This window comes from Hyperoodon ampullatus (assembly GCF_949752795.1).
Source record: "Hyperoodon ampullatus genome assembly, chromosome: 7".
NCBI classification, from domain to species: Eukaryota; Metazoa; Chordata; class Mammalia; order Artiodactyla; family Ziphiidae; genus Hyperoodon; species Hyperoodon ampullatus.
This window is the reverse complement of record NC_136920.1, coordinates 49,680,359-49,704,876: the sequence shown is the minus strand read 5'-3', so window position 1 is coordinate 49,704,876 and position 24,518 is coordinate 49,680,359. Positions and strand designations below refer to the sequence as shown.

The following is a 24,518-nucleotide window of genomic DNA, read 5'->3' as shown; positions in this document are numbered from 1 at the left end:
TCTTTAATTCTGTTACCAACAGTTGAGGGAAAACATATGTGCCTTGTATTTTGCCAAGGCTATCTTTTGTAAATAAACTGTCATTGTTAATTCTGGGGAGTGTTTCTGATTCATTACTAACAATGATTTTGCATATTATTATCTCTTAGAATCTTAATTTTTATATATATATAAAATATACATATATATTTAAATTTTTTACTCAATTCTCTCATCTTTTATGACTTCTCAAATTCTTCTTAGTAAATACAATTATAGTTCAACATATCATAAATAATTTTATCAAATACCGACTTTGTGCTTAACAGTATTTTCGTTGCTGAAGATAAACTAATAAATAAAGCAGTCTAAATTCTTGCTCTCACAGAGCTTACTTTCAAATAGAAGGAAGACCGTAAGCAAATAAAGAAGATAATTATATGTAGTGATAACTGCTATGGAGAAACTGAAACAGGCTATCATCTTAGTATGAATAGGTAGCATGCTATGATGGTCAAGAACAGGGACACTGGAGCCCAACCACTACCCTGCTGTGTGATCTTGGACAAGTTATTTAGGCTTTCTGTGCCTTAGTTTCTTCATCTCTAAAATGGGGACAACCATAGCCTCTATCTCAGGGGCTTGCTTTAAGGGTTACATGGTTATATATGGAAAGCACTCAGAACAGTCTCTGGCATTATAGGCACTTTGCAGGATTGGCTTTCATTATCTTAGCAGTTACTGAGCACTTTCTTCGAGCCATGAGTTCTAATTATGACTTGCTCATCAAAATAACCTTATAAAGAAGATGTTATCAACACTTTTTCACAGATGAGTTAGAGAGGCTCAATAATTTTCCCAAGTTCATGCAGCTAGAAAGTAGCAGAAGTACTGTCTTTGACTTCTGTCCTCAAACATCTTTCTGTCTCTCTTTATAGAAGTTTTGTTTTTTTCCCAAATATTTACTTTCTAGCAGCTCAGTAATTAAACCCATTATATCTCTAATCTCATGTTTGTGGCTAGAAAGATAATCCATATTTTCTGACAATAAAATTCATCCTGTTTGTCATCCTTCTCAGGTTTTTTCTTTTCTGATTCTGATAATTTTTTCTCCCTTTTATACGTCTTTGTTTTTCTGCTGCCTAAAGTTCAGCTGTTCATTATCGTAGCAATATATTTATATACATTTGATGTCATTTTATTCAAATAGAATTCATTAATTATCAACAAAATATGTTGTCCCTTAGAGGTTAGATATAGTTTCCTATGGCATTTGTACTTTTTAGATTAAATGCTTTAGTGTAGAGAGCTTTAGAAAGTATTTCCATTTGTAATGTCCCAGATTTTATCCACTTAGTTGAAATTCAATATTGCTACTATTTTTCTTTCCATGACCTTTCAGATGTCTTTTTTCTTTTCCTAATCACAGTTCTATTTAAACCAAATGATATGCAGAAATCCTCACTTCAGTGGTAATCTGCTGTTTTTTTATATCCAGTTCTAAACCATAATCACTACTCTCTTCCTTCAATTGCTCAGACGCTTGGTGTGTATTTTATTAAGCAACATCTTGCCAGATTTAAGAAAAGTGCTCTCTTAGAGTAAAAGGGAGGTCTAAAGCCCCAGGGCTCAGCAGTACAATGTAGCTTTGCAGATTTTAAGACCATGCATACAACATGTTTAATGAGGCTTTGAAGAGAAGTGCTATCAAATCTACAAACCTGTCCTATACTAGCTATGTGACCATGGACTTTTTCTCCTTTCTAAAGAAGTGAGGAATAGGTGAGGACACAAATTGTGGTAGTTGGAATCTGACTGTTGGCCCCTCTTGGAAACATGGTGCTCCAAATGGGCTCCTGAATCAGGGAGACCACTGTTGGAATTTTGCTTCTGCCACTTAATTATGTAAATTCTCTGGGATTTTATTCCCTCATATGAAAAACAGAGATAATAATGTAACAGTGTTTGTGAAGATTAAATGGCATAACATGTAAATATTGAGACGCACTAGCCTTAATGATAACAATTATCATTATTAATTGTTACCTACTCTCTCCTTGTTCATTTGTGATTTTTTTGAGTTCTTGAACCTGGTTCACTTCTTAATATGTGGACAATTCATGGTCATATAAAGCAGAAAATCACAACCATTTATTTTTATCTTTAGAGCCAGTATCAGCTTCTCCACATGGTCCAACCCATTTTCAAGATGCTTAGGCTTAAAAAAATCACCAGCACTCAAATCTTCATTGGTTGATTGATTGAGTCATTCATTAAACATTTACTGATTACCTACTGTGGTATCTCTCTTTCCCCATGAAGCTCATAGTCTGTAGAGAGACTGGACAGTTCTTTGTATGAATTGCAAGACTGAGAGAGAAATGCAACAATACAAGAAATTGAGGTAGCATGTAGGAAGCAGAGTTACTCTACTGGGGATGGAGTGAAAGCCAGGAAGACTTCCTGGAGGAGATGATCTCTAGCTTGTTTTTCAAAAGAAAAAGAATTTGTCAAGTGGACAAAGGAAGAAGGGAATTCTGGGCAGAGAGAGTAATAACTGTTAAGTCACAGAAGATGAAAGCATATAAGGCTCAATAAGCGCATTTAAATTTTATTCGAAAAACCAACTCTCATTTTATAAAATAAATAGATTATATTTTATATTCAGATATTATATTTGCATCTTCTTTATAGTTTGTTCTACAGTCTCAAGCTCTCTGTAAATTTTTTTGAGGGGTTTATAATTAGGAAAGACAAAGATAGAATTGCAATGAGGAAACACAAATTGTGAGAGAAATTTAACAGCTCGGGAAAAACCCTACGATAATGCATATGTAATATTTCAATATCATCAACAACCACACAATGATCAAATAAAAGATCAACAAGAAAATCCACTTTCTTTGCTTCCAATAAGACAATTAAATATGCATAAATCTCCTAGAATGAGGGGAAAATGTGCTCCTAACTGTGATTTTCCTCAGCAGTTTTCTTTCTTTAAAAAAAAAAATTATTTATTTATTTATTTTGGCTGCATTGGGTCTTCGTTGCTGTGCATGGGCTTTCTCTAGTTGTGGCGAGCAGGGCTACTCTTCGTTGCGATGTGCAGGCTTCTCATTGCAGTGGCTTCTCTTGTTGTGGAGCACGGGCTCTAGGCGCATGGGCTTCAGTAGTTGTGGCACATGGGCTCAGTAGTTGTGGCTCGCAGGCTCTAGAGCACAGGCTCAGTAGTTGTGGTGCACGGGCTTAGTTGCTCCGCGGCATGTGGGATCTTCCCAGACCAGGGCTCGAACCCGTGTCGCCTGCATTGGCAGGCGGATTCTTAACCACTGTGCCACCAGGGAAGCCCCTCCTCAGCAGTTTTCTCAGCATGTCCTCCCTACCACCCTCCTCCCAACCCCAACAATCTTCACATCTTCATTTTTTTGGACTGTGTCAGCTGTGTTTTGATGATTGTGTAGACACTCTACTTTCATTATTTCTCACTAATAGTTACCCAAAGCAACTATTTGTCTGCAATTTTATGGGGCATTGTGTTTCTTTAAAAAGATAGGCTTTGTGGGGCTTCCCTGGTGGCACAGTGGTTGAGAGTCCGCCTGCCGATGCAGGGGACGCGGGTTCGTGCCCCGGTCTGGGAAGATTCCACATTCCACGGAGCAGCTGGGCCCATGAGCCATGGCCACTGAACCTGCGCGTCCGGAGCCTGTGCTCCGCAATGGGAGAGGCCACAACAGTGAGAGGCCCGCGTACCACAAAAAAAAAAAAAAAAATAGGCTTTTTTTTTTGCTGCTCATTGCTAAATCACCATAGCTACGAGTTATCACTAAAACTCTAACATTCCTCCTGTCCTGGAAAAGTCTCCCACAATGAATGATACCTATTTTTAGGAAATTTAAATATTTAAAAGAAAATGAAAATATTAAAATTTTGGATAAGATAGGGTGTGATTATATTACAAAGAAGTTAATCACTTATAAGGACTCTTCTGAGTGACCTTAAACAAAGAGGAATTTATATATTCACTATCCCATAATAAAATTATTAAATATCTTTATATGAAGATATCTATTATATGAAACTAGGTAACTCTTGCACATATTTCTAAGGGAATGGATTGGCTTTAACCCTGATTTAAGATCCCTTTAGTCTCCGGTGACCTCTTTAGGGGATATTAAGTGTTCCAAATTTGTCTAGAAAAAAACCCATACTACTTAATGAAGAACAATTGCATGAAGGATTCTTTTAGAAATTGTGATCCCTTGGCAATTTACACAGCATATTGGGTATTACAACAGTCACACTGAAAGAAAATGTAATACTAATTATTTCTGATTTGAGAAAAATATCTTAATATATGAGGAGCATATGTAAATGGTAACCCAACTAAGAAACAACAATTTTTTATTCCTTAATTCTCTAGGCTATTAAGCATTCTCCTATTAAACATTTTTTCCCCCTCTAAAACACTGCACATAAAACTCACTGATATTCCTCTATGGTCTTAGTTTCAGTTTTCACTTAAATAAGTCACTCATTTATTACATGGCTGCCTATAAGGGCAAAAGGAAATGAGGTCGATGGAGAGGAAGTGGAAATGAGACCTCTCAGTGTACAAGTTTTAATATTATTCTGATTTTTGAAATCATGTAATTATACTATCATTAAAAAATAAGGTTAAAATGATATACCATTCAGCATCAAACATTCACCCACTAAAAACACATAAATAAGTTTTCTCAGAATATATTTATTTAGCAAATTTATGGAAAGCCTGATCATTCTAGATTGATTCAGCTATCCTTATGTCAATAAAAGAATTATAAAACAGTATAATGCTAAAGAACATTTGAAGAACAGTATGAAGCACAAGAAATAGAATCAGAGGATCTGGGGGCAAGTTCATTTCACAGCACTTATTAGCATGACCTTGGGCAAGTCACATAACTTCACTAAGCTTCACTTTCCTTATCTATGACTTAGAGTGATGCTAATATCACCTGTCAATTTACCTCTTGGAGTTGTTTTGTACATCAGGTGAAAAATTGCAAAGTCTTATACTTGTGATAGTTAATATTTTATATTTTATTTAATGTGTCTAAGACTTACAGAAATGTACAAAGTCACTATTTGGTTCACTGGGATAAAAGTCTATTTGGTTTGCTTCATTTTTTGTTTTCACACACCAAACAATGAAAGTAAAACTCAGAGTGTCTTTGTTTTTGGCAGCCTGGTCAGCAGCGATACCACTATCAATCTGGGGACCACATAACCTACTCTCATAGATGGACTATTTTTTTCAGCAAGCAAAATCAATGTTTTGGAGCTCTCGTTAACTAACATGACTCTTAATTGGCTTTTCAACAGGGATGAATTTGCTCTGCCACCTATGGTTCAACAGAAACTGCAAGGCATGAACATTTGTTTAGCTGATTCATTCATTCTACAAATATTTATTGACCTCCCACTGTGTGCCAGGCACTATTCTAGGCCTTGAGGACACAGCAGTGATTAAAATACACAAAACTTGATGCTCTCATGGAGTTTACATTCTGGTGGAAAAATAACTGAGCCTTCAGCTTTTTTTTTATCCTAACCACACACACACACCTTAATTTGAATGGCTTTTCTTGCCTTCTGCTAAAACAGCTTAAAACTGTGGCATAATCCTTCATGTGTCCAAGACCAAACATGAACAACAAATAAAGTCAGTTCTGGTCGGATTGGGAGTGAGGCCAGGACACAGGCTGTGTCCAACCATACTCCCTGACCTTTGCTCCTGCAATTTCTTCAGTGGACTCTAAGAGTCTTCAGAGAGCAGTTTGACACTCCCACACAGGGTTACTTCCACATCAATTCTATTACCTGAAGAAATCCCTCAAAAGCCTGTCTCCACAGTCTTGCAGGTTCCTTTCCCTTTCTGGGTCTACATCTCTCTCTCTCCACATAATAATCACATGATAGGCTTTCTAGTCTTTCTGATAATTGCCATAATAATGAGAGTTATCACTTATTGGAGATAAGTGATTTGTCAGGAATTGTGTCAGGAATTGTGCTTAGCATTTTATTTTCTATTTGTGCTTAGCATTTTATTTTCTATTTTATTAGTCTTTTATTTATTCTATTAGCATTTTATTTATTCTATTAGCATTTTATTTATTCTATTTTATTTTTAATTTCTATTTGTGCTTAGCATTTTGTTTTCTATTTGTCAGGAATTGTGTTTAGCATTTTACATGCATTGGTTCTCTTTATTCTTTAAATCATCCTGTGTCATGGGTGTGAATCCTCATTTTACAGATAAAGAAAGATATTCTGAGAGGTGAAGTAATTTGTTCCAGATCACACAGCAGTTAATGGTAGAGTTGGAATTTGGACCATATCTATTTCACAGTAGAAACTCTTAACCACTAATGCTTCCCATATTCTGGGAGGCTCTGGCCCTCTCAGGGATAATTCTAAGAATCGTGCCAAGCTCTGATTAGAGCAGAGGGGTACAGTGTCTACTATAACAAGCCTGTTGTTGAGGGCTATGATCTTAGCTATCATTTATGGTGGCCTTCTACATTCCAGACATTCTATATCCATTTCCTCCATTTCTTCCAGCAAATTTGGAAGGTGAATATGATCATCCCTTTGTAATAGGTGAAGAATTTCAGGTTCAGAGAGGTTGTCAATCACGTAAGTCCTCACAGGTAGTACGTGATGAGCCCTCTGCCTGCCTTTATGCCAGTTTGGGGCCACAGCTATTCTCAGAGCTGAACCACAGGCCCCAAACTCCAATATCCTGAAAACAACAACAACAAATTAAAAAAGAGAACCCTTTTTTTTTCAGCCTGGATCTGCTCTCTGGCCCAGGGTCTACTCCAAGCCAGTCCTGCCTGTCTCTGTTCTCAGACACGTCTAGTTCTAGACTCCACGATCCCACCTGCCTCTGGCCCTCCCTAACCAGAACATTCCCATCTCTGTTTCCCCATCCGGCTCATTTTTGTCCCCTCTCTTCCTCTCTCCTTTCTCTCTCTGGGTATTTGGCATCTTTCCTTCTTCGGATTCTCCATATCCTTTACATCCCTTCCCATTTTTCTCTCCAGCCCTCTTATCACCATGTGAATCTGGTTCCTTTTTCTCTCTCCTATGAGAAGCAGTCTAGTGCAGTGGTTGTGCTGGTTGTTCTGGAGTCTTTCTGACTAAGACTGAGTTCTGGTTTTACTGTACTCGTTAGTTGTCTGACCTTGGGAGAACCGCTTATGCTTTCTGGGTCTCAATTTCCTCAGTTGTAAATGAGCAAATGGGCAAAGCAATAGAAACTATGTCATAGGTTCTTGAGAAGTGTAAATAAGTTAACATATTTAGAAGCTTTCAGAATGTCATCATTCACATAGTGAGTGCTCCATATAGGCTAGTCTTAATTATTCTTTCTTGCAATCATCTCCCTTTCTCTCTCTCTTCCATTTTTTCTCATCAATAGTTCCTTATGCTTTAGTTAAAATTAAAAAGTGAACAGAGAGTTTCTGTAAAATAGATACATTAATTCATTGGCATCATTCATTTATTTTTTATTTGGTCTACATTTATTAAATGCCTACTATGAGCTAGGCACTGTGCTAGGGACCAGGGATACAACAGTGAATAAAATATGTTTTTCCTTGAGGGGTATATTTGTTTTGTAACTAGTCAAAAATTCTTTGCCGTACTTTAATAAAACGGATGAATTTATGCATTTTAATAAGCACATGTATGTCAATTGGTTTTGTCACCTACTTTCCCCCCTGAGTCTGTCTACTTCTATTCTGCTACTACACTGATCCCACCGCCTTGATGAATGCTTTTCAACCAGTCCTTCCTTAGCCCCTTCAGAGCTCTCTAGCCTGTTTCTATTCAGCAGCAAGATCCATCTTTTTTTTTTTTTTTTGCGGTACACAGGCCTCTCACTGCTGTGGCCTCTCCGGCTGAGGAGCACAGGCTCTGGACGCGCAGGCTCAGCGGCCATGGCTCACGGGCCCAGCCGCTCTGCGGCATGTGGGATCTTCCCGGACCGGGGCATGAACCCGTGTCCCCTGCATCGGCAGGCGGACTCTCAACCACTGCCCCACCAGGAAGCCCCAGATCCATCTTTTTGAAAAGCAAATCTGATTCTGCCAGCCTACAGCTTGAAACCTTTCAAAACTGTTGCTTTCAGGAGAAAGAACCAAATACTTAACACAGTCCTGGGTGATCTGCCTCTGCTTCCCGCTTCCAACATCCTAGGCGCAGTGTTTCTCCCACTTTTTCCTGTTTGCTTTCAGTCCTTCCAAAGCACCATCCTCTCTCCTCCAGAGGTGACTTTGCACACCTTTCCCTCCTCTTCCTTACAACTCCTTTCTCTGTTCTGTCTTGACAAATTAATGCCTACTCACCCTTCAGAGTAAAGAAAATATTATTTGGGGGAAGTCTTCTTAACCCTCTATCGAGTTTTTTGTTTGTTTGGGTTTGATCTGGTTTAGTGTACTCTGAGGGTATACTTGAGTTTCTAGACTCTAAGAGTCTAGATCCAAGTTTCTTTCTTTTTCTAAGCACTCACCTTAGCTTGTATAGTGTGATTTTACTTGGCTGACTGTAGCTACATTAGGGAAATGTCCATATCTCTTTTGCTCATCTTTCTAGCTCTAATGTCCAGGGCAGTGCGTCACTCATCAGAAGCATTTAATAAACATTAGCTGAATAAAAATTGAATGAATGAATTTTTGTTCTGTTATTCCTTTTTTTTGTTTAGTATAATTTGTTTTTTTAATTCTAAAATACATTAATAATTAATATTGATAGGAAGACTGGTAGACAATGCAATTATTTATTCTACAAGGAGATTCTGTACATCAGGAAAGCATCTTGAAGTACAATACAACGGGCTTTTATTTCTTCTTTACACTATGATTGTGAATTGTTACTTAGATGGAAAGAGAACACAAAATCCACTTTATGTATATATTTATATAAACACCTGAAAAGACTTGACTCCCAACGTATCTTGTTTCAGAAGAATATGAATGAGATGAAAGATGAACTAGATTCCTTGGTGGCACATAGAAAGCAGACAAGTAGCTCGGGAAATCAAATCCTGTTTCAAGCTTGGCACATTAAGGGAAAGGAAGGCAGTGAAAGGGGTTTGAAAAATGTCATCTGAAGCCACAGAGGATGCTGGCATAAGCCAAATAGTTTCCAAACCAAGAAGATAGAAAGGTTAGAAGTTAACACTTAATGTGTGGCCACCTTATATACAAACTTCTAACAACTTTGTAGAATTGTCACTTATATTCCCTCGGTCATATTAAATGTTAATGATCTTGAAGGAGATGTGGGCCCAGTGTATCTCCACAGCCATAAAGCACTTGACATTTACTGAGAAATCCAAATACCTCCCTATTCCCCATATGGAGGGAAGATACTACCTTTTAAGGTCACTTTAGCTTTGTTTTAACCTGATATTCTGATTGTTCAGCAAACCTTACATGGGCATGAAAGGAGGAAAAGAGAAAAATCTTCTGAAAGATCACATATAGAACAACAGGGACTGTAGAAGAAATCAGAAGAAATCTATAAAATAGCCACAATTTTCTGAACATTAAAGCCACATTCATCAGTTAAGTAGAAACTATTTTTTCCCCTTCCATTTAGAAAGTATAGGAATTAGAGGGAAATAGTAAGGCTGTATGCTTTTCAATAAAAATTCAAAGAAAGCGACTGAATCTTCTGTTTTAGGAAATCATATTAATATATATTACACATACAAAAAGGAGTGGGGCCTGAGTCAATGCCCAGGCACCAACTGCACTGGCTACATCTTGAAAGAGGAGGGGTGAGTGAGGTGGAAGCTCCCAGAGAGGGTCAGCAGGAAGATCAGTGTTGGTAGTTAAGGCAGAGAGCACAGCAGGAGAAGGCAAACGGTACTGAGGAAAAGAGAGGAGCAGTGGTTCGTGATCTTGCCCCTCCTAACTGCTTCTCCAAAGACCTTTTTCTTTCTAGCACTCCACATACACAGGATGTTGCTGTGACTCTGGCTGGAAGTGGGGGGGCTGACAGCACACAAGTGCTCCCACAGAGTTGCTGCAACTCTGCTTTATGGGGGAGAATACATCTCTTGGTTAGAATGATTTAGAGTATCATTTGGTACAACAAAAGTACAATAGCCTATACAAGTTAAGCCATGAGTCAGTTTTCTGCCAAGTTAGCCTCAATGTAAAGGCCTTTTTTTGATTTTGTTTTTATATATAGAAAACATATATGCTTTCTCATTTTCCCCACTTGGAATCTGGTTGCGGCTCAGATTGTTTAACAGATAGGAAAAACATACGTCCCCATTATTTCTTCAAGATTTCTTTCTTTTTTTTACAAATGAAAGTCAGAATGACTAGTGCCAAAAGGGTCCTGAGCTTCTCTTGGGCTGGACTGCCTGAAGAGGACTGTATTGCTGTGTTACAAGAGGATGCAATGCTTTCAGCTGACATGTCAGTGTGGTATGAAGGCTTCCCCTGGAGATGGGGGCCCCTTTTTTCCAGAAGGTTGGGGGCCTCCAGAAGGTTTCCCCCATCACCAACTGGATGTGATGGCTAGAATTTAACGCCTACACAGGTGGGTCTCACAAAAGGACAGGTCAGGTAAGGCTAATGATGTAAACTGTGTCTCAGCACAGGCCGTCATCTTGGGTGAGGGTGAGGTGCAGCCAATAAAACTTGGAACCTGCAAGTGACTCAGAACATTGGTGGCTGGTGAGGGAAGAGCCCTCAGGTATGCTGTAACATCAAAAGGTTCAAAAGCACTGACAAAAAGTGTTCAGTTTTGCCCAAGGCAGCACATGAAAATCCATTCCAGTGAAATGCTACATTCATAGAAGTGCTGTTCACCCCAGAACTATATCCCAGAGGACTCAATTCTGGCTGTGCTGAGAAGTGCTGAAGTTCCTTCCATGTCACTCTGGAGACTGAAGCAGCGAAGCAGTCCTGCTTTAGGGGGTTGTTTAGATCCTCTCTCAAACTTCAGCATCATGGATGGTGGTAGTGTGTAAAATGTTTGCTCTCCTCATGAACTTCCATCTCTGAGCTTTTAAATTCATTTAATTCTTTTCTTATGGCAGCCTTGTCAGCAGGGGTCAGTTTGGCCCAAGGTTTGCCAGCTCGCTGGTCATAATCATGAGCATCTGTTACCTCCACATATTCATTAAACCTCAGAATCTTCCTGGCAAGTAGTTCAGCCACAGTTGGCCTTTGACTGAGCTTTCTCGTGAGCTGACGTTTAATCTCTCATTTTTCTGCCTAAGGATCAGCTTCATTTTTAGGTTGTAGTATGTTTCGTTGTTCTAGTTCTTCTGGTGTTGGTCTTTGACTCAGTCATAGTTCTGGAGTCCAGAAATCCAAAATCAAGGTGTTAGAAAAGTTGGTTCTTTCTGAAGTTTCAGAGGAAAAATTTGTTCCATGCCCCTCTCCTAGATTCTGGTGGTTGCCAGCAGTCCTTGGGATTCTTTGGCTTGTAGATACATCACTCCAGTCTCTGCTTTAGTCACATAGTGTTCTCTGTGTGTGTGTCTGTGTCTCTCCGTCCAAATTTCCCTCCTCTTATCTGTTCTGTTACTCCTTAATTTTTGTAATGCATCAGTGGCTCTTTACTAAGAGAGCAAATTATCCTTGGCAGTGGGAACATGGATATGAGGAAATGGAAAGAGAGAATAAGAGTAGACTATCTTGAACCAAAGTACAATTTGGATACTTTTGCTTTTTATAGACTTAGTCAAAGAGTCTACCAGGAATCGTATTATAAAGCACATTAAAGATGTATACTTTATATTTCCTAGGCTTGGTTTTTCCATCCTGAAGTTGCTACTACTTGTGATTCTGAGAATTTAAGATATTGTCCTATTTCAGTTTTCTGCACACTTGATTTCTTGAAATTGATTTTTTCATATTGCTTTCTTTCAGCCTCAATAAATCTAGTTGTAAGCTTGGTAATTACAATTTAATTTATTAAGTGGATAAGATTTAGGTTACAGTGGGTCTATAAACAAAGAGACCATGTACAGTAAGTTGTTAATCTTGAAAGCCCCCACAAGCAATAAGTGCTTCCACTTGAATACTTTTAAAACTATTATTGGAGGGTTCAAATCCTATTAAACACAGAAAGAGAAAATTTCCACAGATATAGAGCTTTCCCCTTCCCACAAGTGGGTGAAAGCAGAATTTCCATGTTTTAAAATGTGTGGAATAAAAAGAGAACATTTAGAAATTACCTGCTTGTGATTATTATTGTTTGATGACAAGCTTTAATTAGAAGACACAGTAAACTAAATTTCACAGAATGTCAGCTGGAAAGAGCCTTAAAAATAATCTCTCTAGGGACTTCCCTGGTGGCTCAGTGGTTAAGAATCTGCTTGGGGACAGATTCGATCCCTGGTCCGGGAAGATCTCACATGCCGCAGAGCAACTGAACCCGTGTAGCAACTGAGCCTGTGTGCCACAACTACTGAGCCTGCGTGCCTAGAGCCTGTGCTCCGCGACAAGAGAAGCCACTGCACTGAGAAGCCCGCACACGGCAACAAAGAGTAGCCCCCACTCACCGCAACTAGAGAAAGCCCCCACGCAGCAACGAAGACCCAACGCAGCCAAAAATAAATAAATAAACAAACAAACAAATAAATCTCTCTAACAATTAACAAACAAGGGAATCAATGTTCAGAAAAGTGATGTGGCTTAAAATATGGTCAATAAAGCATTGGCTGCAGAGTCAGGGAAAGGAGAAGAAAGATGTATTTTTACATTTGAGGATTGGCTTAAATAGGGGGATAAGCAAACAGATGCGGGGGCAAACTAGATGGGAACCCAGAATATAGTGTTAAGTTAGTAGGTATTTTAAACCTGTCTTGGTTTATATTCTTCTTTTTGTCTCTGTAGAGACAGTTATCTAACATCCTGAAATTTTGTATCAAATGGGAGAGTTATCTAACAACGATTTGTGTTCACTTTGCGATCCTTGTATACTCAAGAATAGAATTAAGACTCTTTATTTCTATGTATTTGATCTGGATGTTGCTAAAGACAAGTAAGGATCCAAGAAATGTTCTTGGTTGTCAAAATATCTCTAGCACGAAGATTTACTTAGCCTCCTTCAGTACTAAGGAGTGAATGCTTTATGTTACCAGATACCAAGAGATCCCCCAAATAATACAAACTTAATATATAGATGATATACACAAAGATCAATATATTTAATTGTGGAATGAGAGTTGCTATGGAGATGGGAAGAGGGATGATACAGTGGGAGGAGGCATGACTTATAATTACCTTTGTAAATATTTTTAATCCCTTTGGTATGAGCTTGGGATGTTGTATTCCCAGGATAGATAATGAGGTCAAGAGAGTTTTCTAAGAGTCAGGAAATGGTACCTCCCTTTGTAGTCATTACATTTTTCTAGGTCCAAAATGGGGTGTGGGCATGGAGAGAGGGATGCAGCATCATTCATCATTGAAATATCTGGAAGGAACCTCCCAATGAATCTGTAGACTCTATTTGCAGGAATCATCCTTTTGGTCATATTTTATAGTGCTATGTGTTAGATGGAGGCTGAGGAGAAAAAAGCAACTAGGAGAAGGCTAGGAAAAGGAAGCACTGAGGAGACATCCTGGGAGATTTCTAGTTGCAGGAGGTGGCAGTATCTGCTGGTGGAGGTGTATGTATGTGAGAGGGAGAGTTGTAGAGAAAGACATGGCTAAGCAGTACAAATTCTAGAGTCATATGAAGTTTTATTTGTTTCCTTCCTAATATATTGGTAAAAATTAGAATATACCTACCAGATTAATTAAAACAGTTTTAATGCAACATATTTGGAGAAATCTGATATGTGGCAATACAGACTATCACTGAGGATGAACTGATTGATGATGGATGATGGATGGATGAGTGGATGGATAGATGAATAAAGGGTGCTACAGGAAGAATTTAGGATGAGGAAGAGGAAAATCATAATATATTTGAATTATTTATTGAACTATCGATATATCCAGATTGGTGGGTTTTTAAAATTAACAATAATTGTTTATACGTTTAAAGCTCTCATATATATCATTTAACTCTCATACATGAACAACAGCAAATAACGACAGTAAGCTTGAAAGGAAAGTGAAGTTTTGTACATGAGAAAGCCCTGAGATGCCATGAGAATTTCTTTTTAACTCCTTAATGTTCTTTTTTTTTTTTGCGGTACGCGGGCCTCTCACTGCTGTGGCCTCTCTCGCTGCGGAGCACAGGCTCCGGACGCACAGGCCCAGCGGCCATGGCTCATGGGCCCCGTCGCTCCGCGGCATGTGGGATCCTCCCGGACCGGGGCACGAACCTGTGTTCCCTGCATCGGCAGGCGGACTCTCAACCACTGAGCCACCAGAGAAGCCCCTTAATGTCCTTTTGATCAGAACAATATTATTGGATGATTCCTTGGGCTATTTAAGCCATCTGCTCTCATGAGCTATTATAGTGAATTAAAAGGATTAAGAAATTTACTAGCTGCTCAACTTTAGTAGCTATGACAACTTTTAAGATATTGAACTGCTTTCCTATCTAGAGGCTGACTTCAGCTCCCCGACCTGTGAAATGAAGAAGCTGGACAAGATGGTATTAAAAGGATTCCTCCAACTCTTAATTTCTATTTCTCAATGATTCTGGTTAAACCACACAGAATGCATCAAGTTAACTAGACTGTTCATTCACTTCTTCTTAAATCATGCAAAAAAAAGCAAAGGAAAAGGATGTTATGTTAGTGACAAAACTTTCAAGTAATGGAATTTATGCTTCTCTACCACCTGAGGTCAGGGGTCATGTTTTTTATCTAGAATTTAGTAACTGAAGGGTTATTCTGATAATACCTTACCCATTCTAACCTTTTCTTTTTGTAGGTAAGAAAACTGAGAAACTGAGACTCATAAAGATGAATAACTACCACAAGGTCACACAGCTAGAGTTAGAGTTGGCATTAAAATACTGGTCTTGGGCTTCCCTGGCGGCGCAGTGGTTGAGAGTCCGCCTGCCGATGCAGGGGACACGGGTTCATGCCCCGGTCTGGGAAGATCCCACATGCCGCGGAGTGGCTGGGCCCGTGAGCCATGGCCACTGAGCCTGCGCGTCTGGAGCCTGTGCTCCGCAACGGGAGAGGCCACAACAATGAGAGGCCCGCGTACCACAAAAAATAAATAAATAAATAAATAAATAAATAAATAAATAAAATACTGGTCTCATCGAAGTCCAGAGTCCTGCACAGTACTTTCCACTCCAGTGCTCATCTTAAATGTTTCCTGATGATGCTGATGCAATTTCCGATCAAGACCCACAGCTGGACCTTATGAATCTTGCCTGGGCATTTAAGATGCAGTTATTTGTACTGAGAAAATATTTCAACATGCCACAGCTGCTCATTCGTATGCATAAATCTATGTAGACATTGATTTAAATAAAGAAATATAGCTTGCATTGCAAGTAGGCTTCTTGGATGCTGTAAATACTCTCCTTTCTGAGAACTTTCAGAAGGTGTCAATATTCTTCCAAGGTTAAGTTGCATATTAATTTCAAGCTTTCATTGTATCTTTTACTCTATAGAGAAATGCACCTTAGTCTCCAGCTCTGGTTTAAGCTCGATAACTTAATTCAGAGTGGTTACTCTGAAGATCAGAGTTTCACTTCACGCTAAAAGGGATATATACTCTTTCCCCCCTGAATTAGCTACACAATTTAAAAGAAGTAAAAAAGATTATTTAAATTAATGTCTGCTTTAAAATATAGTAAGTTACTCAAAGAAAATTTATAGTGATGGCTGAACGACTTTTTTTGATTCACAGAGCCATCCATTAGGATGGGGTTCAATCTTACTTCATCCCAACTCACTGCTTCTTTAACTCACTTGCAGGAGAGGCCATAATGAAAGAGAATGAAGCCTGAATAGGTTCACTGTGTCACTAGCTGAGGAGTTCTAGCAAGATTTATGAATTCGCTTGATAATCTGTATTTAGAGGGGAAGAATAGGCAAAGTAGAGGTGAATGACACGTGAACTTCTTAGACCCCCTGCAGCTTGATCTGTTCCTAGTAAAACCACTGAGCTATGACCAACAACTGAGTGACACATGTCAGAAATCAAACCTTGTGATATAGCCTCATGTGACTTTGCCCAGTACTCCAGGCAGAGGGAGTCCCACCAGTAGTGTCAAATGGCAATTTTTGCAGGGTCCCTAAGTATTCTAGAGCAGTGCTCTTCAAACTTTAATGTACATAAAAATAACCTGTGGATCTCGATAAAATGCAGATTCTGATTTAGTTAGCCTGGGTTGGGATTCAAGATTGTGCCTTTCTAACAAGCTCTCAGTTGCTAACTATGCTGCTGGTTCACTGACCACCCTTGGCAGACCAAGACTCTAGAATCAGTCATTTCTTCCCCCAGTTTCCTACATGGCTCATTCCATCACTTCTTTTAGGTCTCTGCTGAAATACCACCTTATTAGCAAGACCTTCCCTACCCACCATATATTTCTCTGTCACTATCACCTTTATTCTTCTTCCTATTTATTTATACTACTTATCACCATTTGACAAATTTTATATTTATTTGAGAGGGGCTCTTTGGTTTGCTGCTGTATCATTTTCCTAGAATGTTGACTGAGGCATAGTAAATGTTCAGCAAAAAAACTATTAATTGAATGAACATTGTGGCCACTCTGCCACAATTCCATTCCATAAACCAGACCACACTTATGAGTCTCCAGGCAATAATCAACTCTGTCCTTTGGGATTTTCCTTTAGGAACTCAAGTATTCTTTTAAAGAATAAAAGGTGGAGGAAATCAGGCCCCTCCACTGTCTACTCAGGTCCCTGCTTGCTGATGGGGACCAACATCGACTTTCTCCTTCCTACTTGCAGGCCCTTCTGAAGCCCTTGCAATGTCCCCAGCAGTGCCCTGAGTAGCCAGATTAAAGGCCAGGGGATATTGGTGGCTTTCATGGGGACAGCTTGGCAATTAACTGTCTCCATTTTGTGCTCTATCCAACAACTTATATTGTTCATTTGATTCTCCTAGTGAATATCTGATGGTTTATTATTTCAACCTCAGGCAGTAACCTCACACTAAATATAGGTGCTATTGTATTAGTGAGGAGGCAACAGATGCTGTAAAGATTTGCCCCAATCTGACCCAGGAGAATTCTGTGTTAGACTCTTTTTGACAAATGTATAATTAGGTTGTAATCAATGCCTTTTTTATTCATCAATGATGTTAAAGTTGAATTACAGAGCTTTAAAAAATGAAATGTGAGACCTTTAATAGTCTTTTCTTTGTTCTATATTACAGAGCAAGAGCTGTAGATTTTCTGCAATGCAGGAGAAATGGAGTTTACCCATTAGGGTTGCTAAAGGTTTTGTAACAACAACAGCAAAAAAGGCACCACCTAAAAAGAGCATCAACACCAAATGTCCAATATAGGGATTCATTTACCATTTCTGCATCTAATATCAAAATGCCAGGGCACTCATTTAATATTCACTCAGCAAATATTTCTTAAACATCTACTATTAATATTTGCCAACACCCTAAAGATATTATATTGCACTTCTAAAACAAGGGGAGACACATTTGATAACTCTTTAATAAAGCATAGTCAAATTCATATTGAGCACATTAACATGGGAGATAAAATGAGTGGTAGAAGGGTCCTTGCCCTCTAGAAGCTTACTTAAGTGAAGGAATGTGCAAATCACGACAAGGGACACACCAGGTGTCTGAATATAGGTCTAGGGAGCTCAGAGAAAGAATCAATCAACATTGATTCAGCAGATTAAAGATGACTTTGTAGTGGAATTGGCATCTGAGGGCCTTCAAGATGAGCAGGAATACTACTGGTGGAAAGGGAGAAAAGGGAATTCCAGGCAGAGGAACCCACATAAGCAAAGGCCCAGAAACATGGAAGTTCAGGACAAAGGGCAGGGGCAGGGAGCAGTCCTGTGAAGCAGAGCCACAGTGAAAAAGGATGATGCTGGTGGGTGGTGTTAGCGGGAGGGGGCATGGAGGTTGGCTGGGACCATACTGTGAAAAGCAAGGAGGTTGTGTACAGGCATCTTGGGGTGATATCTTCTAGAATGGTAATTCTTAAAGCAATGAGGAAGATGACTGGGAGGGGTAAGGAAATGGGTATATATATGTGTGTGTGTGTGTAGCGGAGGTGGGTGGGCATTATGTTTCCTTTTTTCCAAGTAATGTTGGAGTAATTTCACTAATTGAAAATAGGTAATTGAAATTTTTACAAGAATTAATTTCTCATACTGCTTAAGTAGAATTTATTCTGAAGTATCAGGTACATGATCATTTTTTTAAAAAAAGAGAGAAACAAACTTTATTATTTTCTTTCTATTATTAATGTAATACATGTTAACTTCAAAGTAAGCATGTGACACACATTGGATAAAAAAAAGATGGTAAAAATGAATCACAATCACACCACAAGAAAGAAACATTTGTTTGTATGTGACTCTTTAAATTTGGCTTCAATTCTGCCACCTAGAACTAGGCATTGAATAAGACTGATGATGGATAGAGTAATTCAGACAACTGGGGCCAAGTTCATTTTAGGCAGAAGTGAGTATAACAACTTTGGCCTTACCCTGTGCAGTGAAACTTGCCAAGGAAGACACTTATTGTTATATTATGATAATTATAAATTATTTGTCATTATTTCAAAAAATGTGCTAAAATGTACTATAAAAATACAGTTGGAAATGGTTTTGTATTTTGCAATATATACTTATTTATCACTTATTTTCTGCTTTGAAGCAAAAATGAAAAAATGCCAGTAGTAAAAATGAATCCCTTCAACCTTCAACTACTGTCAAGTGGAAAATCAAGTACTGAAGAATGGTAAGCTTTCCTTCATTGGTTCAACAACTTTTTAAGAAATATCAGTTATATGTACAACACTGAAGATAAATTTATCAGTGAACAAAACATAGGTTTTGGTGTCTGCATGCTTGGAACTCACGATCTTACGTAGCTTATCAAGATATTCTTTCTCCCTGCTCTCTGGAATAGAACTCTCACCCATTTTTCAAAGTCTGGTTGCATTTTCCCATTTCCATGAAGTACTCTTGTACTGTTCTGGATCCTGCAGGTTTATTCCTTCTCTGACATTCCACAATTCTTAGAGATGGTGTCATTATCATACAATTTTGGTTATATGTCATCAGGAACTGATCTCAATTAAATGTACCTAAGTCTCTTTTCCTGAAGGAGATAAAAAATTCCTTAAAGTCAAAGACCTGGGGTAAGGGTAAAAGTGGAATTTTCTGAATATCTAGTAATATTGTGCAAGGCATCTAGAATATTCCTGATAAAAGTATTTGAATGTTGAGTGGAAAACATTTTTGCAGAAAGCCTGATTCTTGACCATGTCACAAGAGATGTCAATAAAATTTGTCTTAGCATGGATACCTTACAATACTGGTGCAAATTAAGGGGACTTGGTGAGAATTTCCTAATGGAATCTCATGGTATACTCTTCTTTTCACTTGTTATTTTAAAGGCAAATTGATCATTATTTCTTAAATATGTCATATAATTTACATGTCCCTAAATGACTTAAACAACAATCCAATCAGTTTTCCATTTCAAACAATAGTTAAATTAAGCTATATTAAGCTAAATTAAGTTAAATTAAGGATAGTTAAATTCTTCTCCCTTTGCAAAGGGAGAATGATTGCTTGATGTTGCATTACCACATTTCCAACTGATTTAAAACCATGACAAATTAGAATGCAGTTAGGCTATTAAAATAGGGAAGTCATTCTGTGAGTCTGATTTGTACTTTGGCATTTTGAAATACTAAGCTTATTGTTGTTATTTGCAGGTATCTTTAGAAGCACTTTAAAAATAAGTTTATTTGATTTATAAGACATGCTTTGAACAGGCATCTTGATAAAGTACAGCATAGTATCCAAAGTGAATATATTGCTTAAAGGAAACAAAGCTGTAAGGAAGCTTAAGATGAAGATTTATGCTGATAGAACTAGGACATGCTTGTCCTTTATTGTAACTTTTAAAGCTTGTAATCATTTTGTTCAAGGTTATTTGAATGACTGTCTTCACTATCAAGAGCTTCTAATTGGTGTAACAACGGTTCTGACCATCTTATCAGTCTCCAGAACTGTTTGAGATGAAAGTTTTCAGAAATGGGGAAACAGTCAGCGATATTTATGCCTTGCATCAGATTATGGTGTAGGGCATAGAGTTTGACCCAAAGATAACAGCTATCAATAAAATGGAAGAATCCCATGAACAAGTTCTTACTTTATATGAAGTAGAATTTGTTCATCAAATTGTGTTAACCCAGATCTTTTTCATTTTCTGTTTTACAATGGGTACTTTGGATCTGTTTATTCCTATTAGAAGACATATCTACTAATTTTTAAGAAGTAGAAAGACTTGTCAAAACTGTCTGGGAAGAACATGTTTCCTTGGTGCTGTCATTGTCCATCTTTGACAAACACAAATCCCCTCTTCCCAGATGGCTCTCTGGACATATCTGGGCTAGGCCAATAGAAGAAAGCAATTAATACTTTTTTTTGGTATAACTTAATTGCAAATTCTAATTCTAAAGTCAGGCAAAGTGAAAGTCACATACCAAAACACATAATGGCAGAATGTTTTCTTTATTCTCTCGTAAAACATGTGGTTGGCCACCATTAATGGTAAAACCTAAGATGTCACAGGAAAGACACAAACCTCAATCTTCCAAACATCAACAGACCAACTGATGCTAAGGAAGAATCATTTGAAAAGGCCAAAGAAGCTCTTTATGTATGTGGATGCACAAAGGCTCTTCCTTGAAGGTCCCTTGTACTTTCATATTCATCTGTTAAATTCTCCTCTCTGCTAGCACGTAGACCAAAAACAATTAGCTACATTTCTTGAAGACAGAACCATATTCCTCTTTTTTTTTTTTAAGTCTAGTCCACAGTGATATACATAACTACATTTCTTTAACAAAAGAGCAATTTATATATATAAATTTGCTAAGAACTCAATTCCACAGTAGGTAACATCCCAGTTGTCTCACTGATCCTCATTCTGATCAGAGAAACAGATGTTGAAACCAATCAAAAAGCAGGTTTGGCTAATCTAATTTAGAATAGCTCATCAAATCTTAATTGGCTAATTCAACTTATGACATCTCACCAAGTCTCAGGGTTTACAGTGATGTATTCCAAACAAGGGATAGTGTGGCAGAAGAGGCAAACATAAAATAAACTAAAATAAAATAAACTAAACTAAAATAAAATAAAAATTCCACATCAAGGACATCCAAAAACCACGTTAGTGTTAATAAGAGTAAGTCAATGCCATAAGGAGAGACTACGGTCTACTGATCATGGTCTATTTCTGTAGATGAGATCTTTCCCCCTTGTTTCCTAAATCTTAACTGCTTTTATAGTATCCATTGCTGACCAAAGGTGTATACCAGACAAGAATATAAATGAAATAAAGCTGATGCTACTTGTTATTTGTTTAAATTCATATTTTCAAACAGGTCTTTCTAACTTATTGGATGTTTTCCTTGGAATTAAGGGTAACAAAGTCTCATGTTCTTTGGACATAAACCACAAATTTTTTACCATAGATTGTTTTAAAAAATCTTGTTGGTGGTGACTGGTTAATACCGGTGATCAGAAATGCAGGCACCCATTCACACAGAAACACATCAGAACATTGTAAGTTTGAGTTCTCACTGACCTTCAGGTTGGTATTGTGCTATAATTGTCACCGTCTGTCCAGCCCCCTTTAGTGCTGCAGCAGCCTGTTCATGGGATGCTCCACGAAGGTCAATGCCATTCACCTGAAAGAGAAGAAGCCGGAGAATTTTGGTATTTCATAACACATATTATTCTGATAGATAGAGGGAAAAAGTTTCCCAAAACTGAGAGGCTAAGATTATGTTACCTGCCTCAAAACCCTTCATGTCCTACCCAGGCATTTGAGTGTTAACCTATCAAATTTCATGCTCTTGATAACTTTAGTTAGCAGAAACATGAAATTCCACTCGGACGTTTGTGCCATGGTTTGAATGGTTTGAAAGTTTTGTCTACCTATGTCCAGTAAGATTTTAGTGTGTGCATTTAATATGCTTCTATGAGTTTCCTAGATTTCTGGGTTAGACAGGGGCCTTCAAAATTAGAAGGAAAACAGGATAATAAAGAAAGACACATGTAATGTATGTAGACAAGTATGTGCTGACAGAATAATATATTCATATGAGATCCTGGGGAGACTGTATGGAATGGGGCTGGCTGCCCGCCAAATCCCTCTCTTTGGTCATATGCCTGGTCCTGTCATCCTGAGCTTGGTTAGACAGCCCTAAGCCTTGTTACCAAAATAAATTTGACTGCCTCATTTCTTATGTACAATTCCAGAATGAATTGTGACAAAATGAAATAGAGAATGCCAGGAGTTTATGCTGCTCTTGCTAACTCTTATTTTGGGGCCCTTGCCAAAAGAGAAACAGAACATCTAAAAAATAAGCACAAAACACTGCCGAGAGGGAAAAATCACTCTGAAGTCAAATTTAATGAGATGCAAAAGCTAAAATCTTTCTCAAATCAATTCAGTCTAAGCCAACACAATGTAATTACTAAGTGCTTTCCAATAACAGGGCTCTGTGTGTGCTCAGGAGAGGGATGGTGGATGGGGAACAAAGGTGAACAAGACAAGCCTCTAAGAAGCTTTTCAGTTTCAACTGAACACACAGAGTCCAGTTTTCCAAACTACACAGCTGATATCTGAATTGTTTCCTTTTACTTCCAGGGAAGATGGCTATGGAACATGAAAAAGAATAAAAGAACTGATCAGCTTATCTACACATAAAATATAGAATCTTATTTCACTTCTCATCAGTCTTCTTTGACAACGATATTGAGTGGTGGATGGGGGTTGCCACTGAGTTTTCCCTCAGTCAGGCCTGGAACATCCGTAATCTTTAATTCCACAAGCTGGTCCTCTCGTAATAACTTTGTTAAAGTCTCCTTATTCACTTTTACTAATTTCATGGCTTTCTATTCTGGCAAAAACATTGATTGGCTTTCTATGTTTACTGAGAGCTTTGATTACACGGTAACACTGGGAAGTCCACTGAGTGAACCTGGGTCTGGCTGGGCCACTCCTTACTAGCTGAGTGACAATATCACCTCTCTGAGCCTCAATTCTCTCCTGCCTCAGGGAGAAGGGACTGTTAGGCTCTTTGAGTCTAAAACTTCTTTGAACTATAAAATCCCAGATTTACTCCTTATTAAATGACAGTCATTTCAGAGACTGTCTAGGTGTCGATGAGTCAGAAGTATGACTCAGAGAGCCAGAAGAGACAGGAAAAGTAATTTGATTTAGGCTCCTGCCTACAGGAAGCTGAATGCACAAACGTCATGGGCCGAACGACCTCTTCTTTTGTCAAACAAATAGACTTAACTTTTTATTAAAAAATAATGTGATCATGGTAATGAATTCTTATGTTTCAGAAAGGTGTAAAAAGAAAAGTAAAAAGTCCCCTCACTATCTTCACTCCCAGAAGTAACCACCATTAGCAGTTTCTAGCGTATGCTTTTTAGAAATCTGCTATATGCAGGTGCAAGCAGGTCACTTTATCGTGATTTGTTTCTTTCTATCTTATATTTTAATATATTATTGACTTTTTCTTTAAATAGATAAGATCATATCATATATATAGTTGTATAACTTGTTTTTGTTTAGCTTTTCATTTAACAATCTATTGTGGTCATCATCCAATTTAGCTCATATCATTCAAACATTTAACAGGAGCCTAGTATCCCCTGGTATGGATGTACCAGTATTTTTTCTGTAGGATCCCTTCTGATGGGGTTGAGGCTGTGTCTAGCTTCTTACTATTAAAAAAACTTATGGGGATTTCCCTGGTGGTGCAGTGGTTAAGAATCCACTTGCCAATGCAGGGGACACGGGTTCGAGCCCTGGTCCAGGAAGATCCCACATACCACGGAGCAACTAAGTTGTGTGCCACAACTACTGAGGCTGCATGCTGCAAGTACTGAAGCTCGTGTGCCTAGAGCCCGTGTTCTGCAACAAGAGAAGCCACCACGATGAGAAGTCCGTGCACCCCAACAAAGAGTAACCCCCGCTCGCCGCAGCACAAGAAAGCCCGTGCACAGCAACAGAGACCCAATGCAGCCAAAAATAAATAAATAAATAAATTTATTAAAAATAAAATTCTTATGAAGGTGTTTCTGAAGGATAAATTCCCTGGAAATACACTTCTTAAGTTAAAAAGTATATGCATTATGTTTCTTTTAGTTTGCTAGTGTACATTTAAAAAATATTTATTTCCTGAACAAACAGAAACTAATAATGAAGAGAACAAAAACAGGCCATAATCTCATTGCCCAGATAATGTATTGATATAAAAAATATAATTAATATACAGTCAGCCCTTTATATCTGCAGGTTCTGCATTGACAAATTCAGCCAACCTCAGACTGAAAA

At 38.2% G+C, this 24,518-nt stretch overlaps 1 protein-coding gene across 19 annotated transcripts in view; it reads right to left on the bottom strand.

Annotated features, from left to right (window-relative positions):
* Positions 1–24,518, bottom strand: part of DLG2 (discs large MAGUK scaffold protein 2) — a gene marked incomplete at its 5' end in the record, with an annotated part of 2,112,028 nt that overhangs the window by 287,624 nt on the left and 1,799,886 nt on the right. For all 19 annotated transcript variants that reach the window (XM_079707355.1, XM_079707356.1, XM_079707361.1 and 16 more), the window contains one exon: positions 21,750–21,852. In XM_079707355.1, coding sequence (XP_079563481.1) covers positions 21,750–21,852 — 103 coding nt within the window. The remainder of the gene's footprint in view (positions 1–21,749; positions 21,853–24,518) is intronic.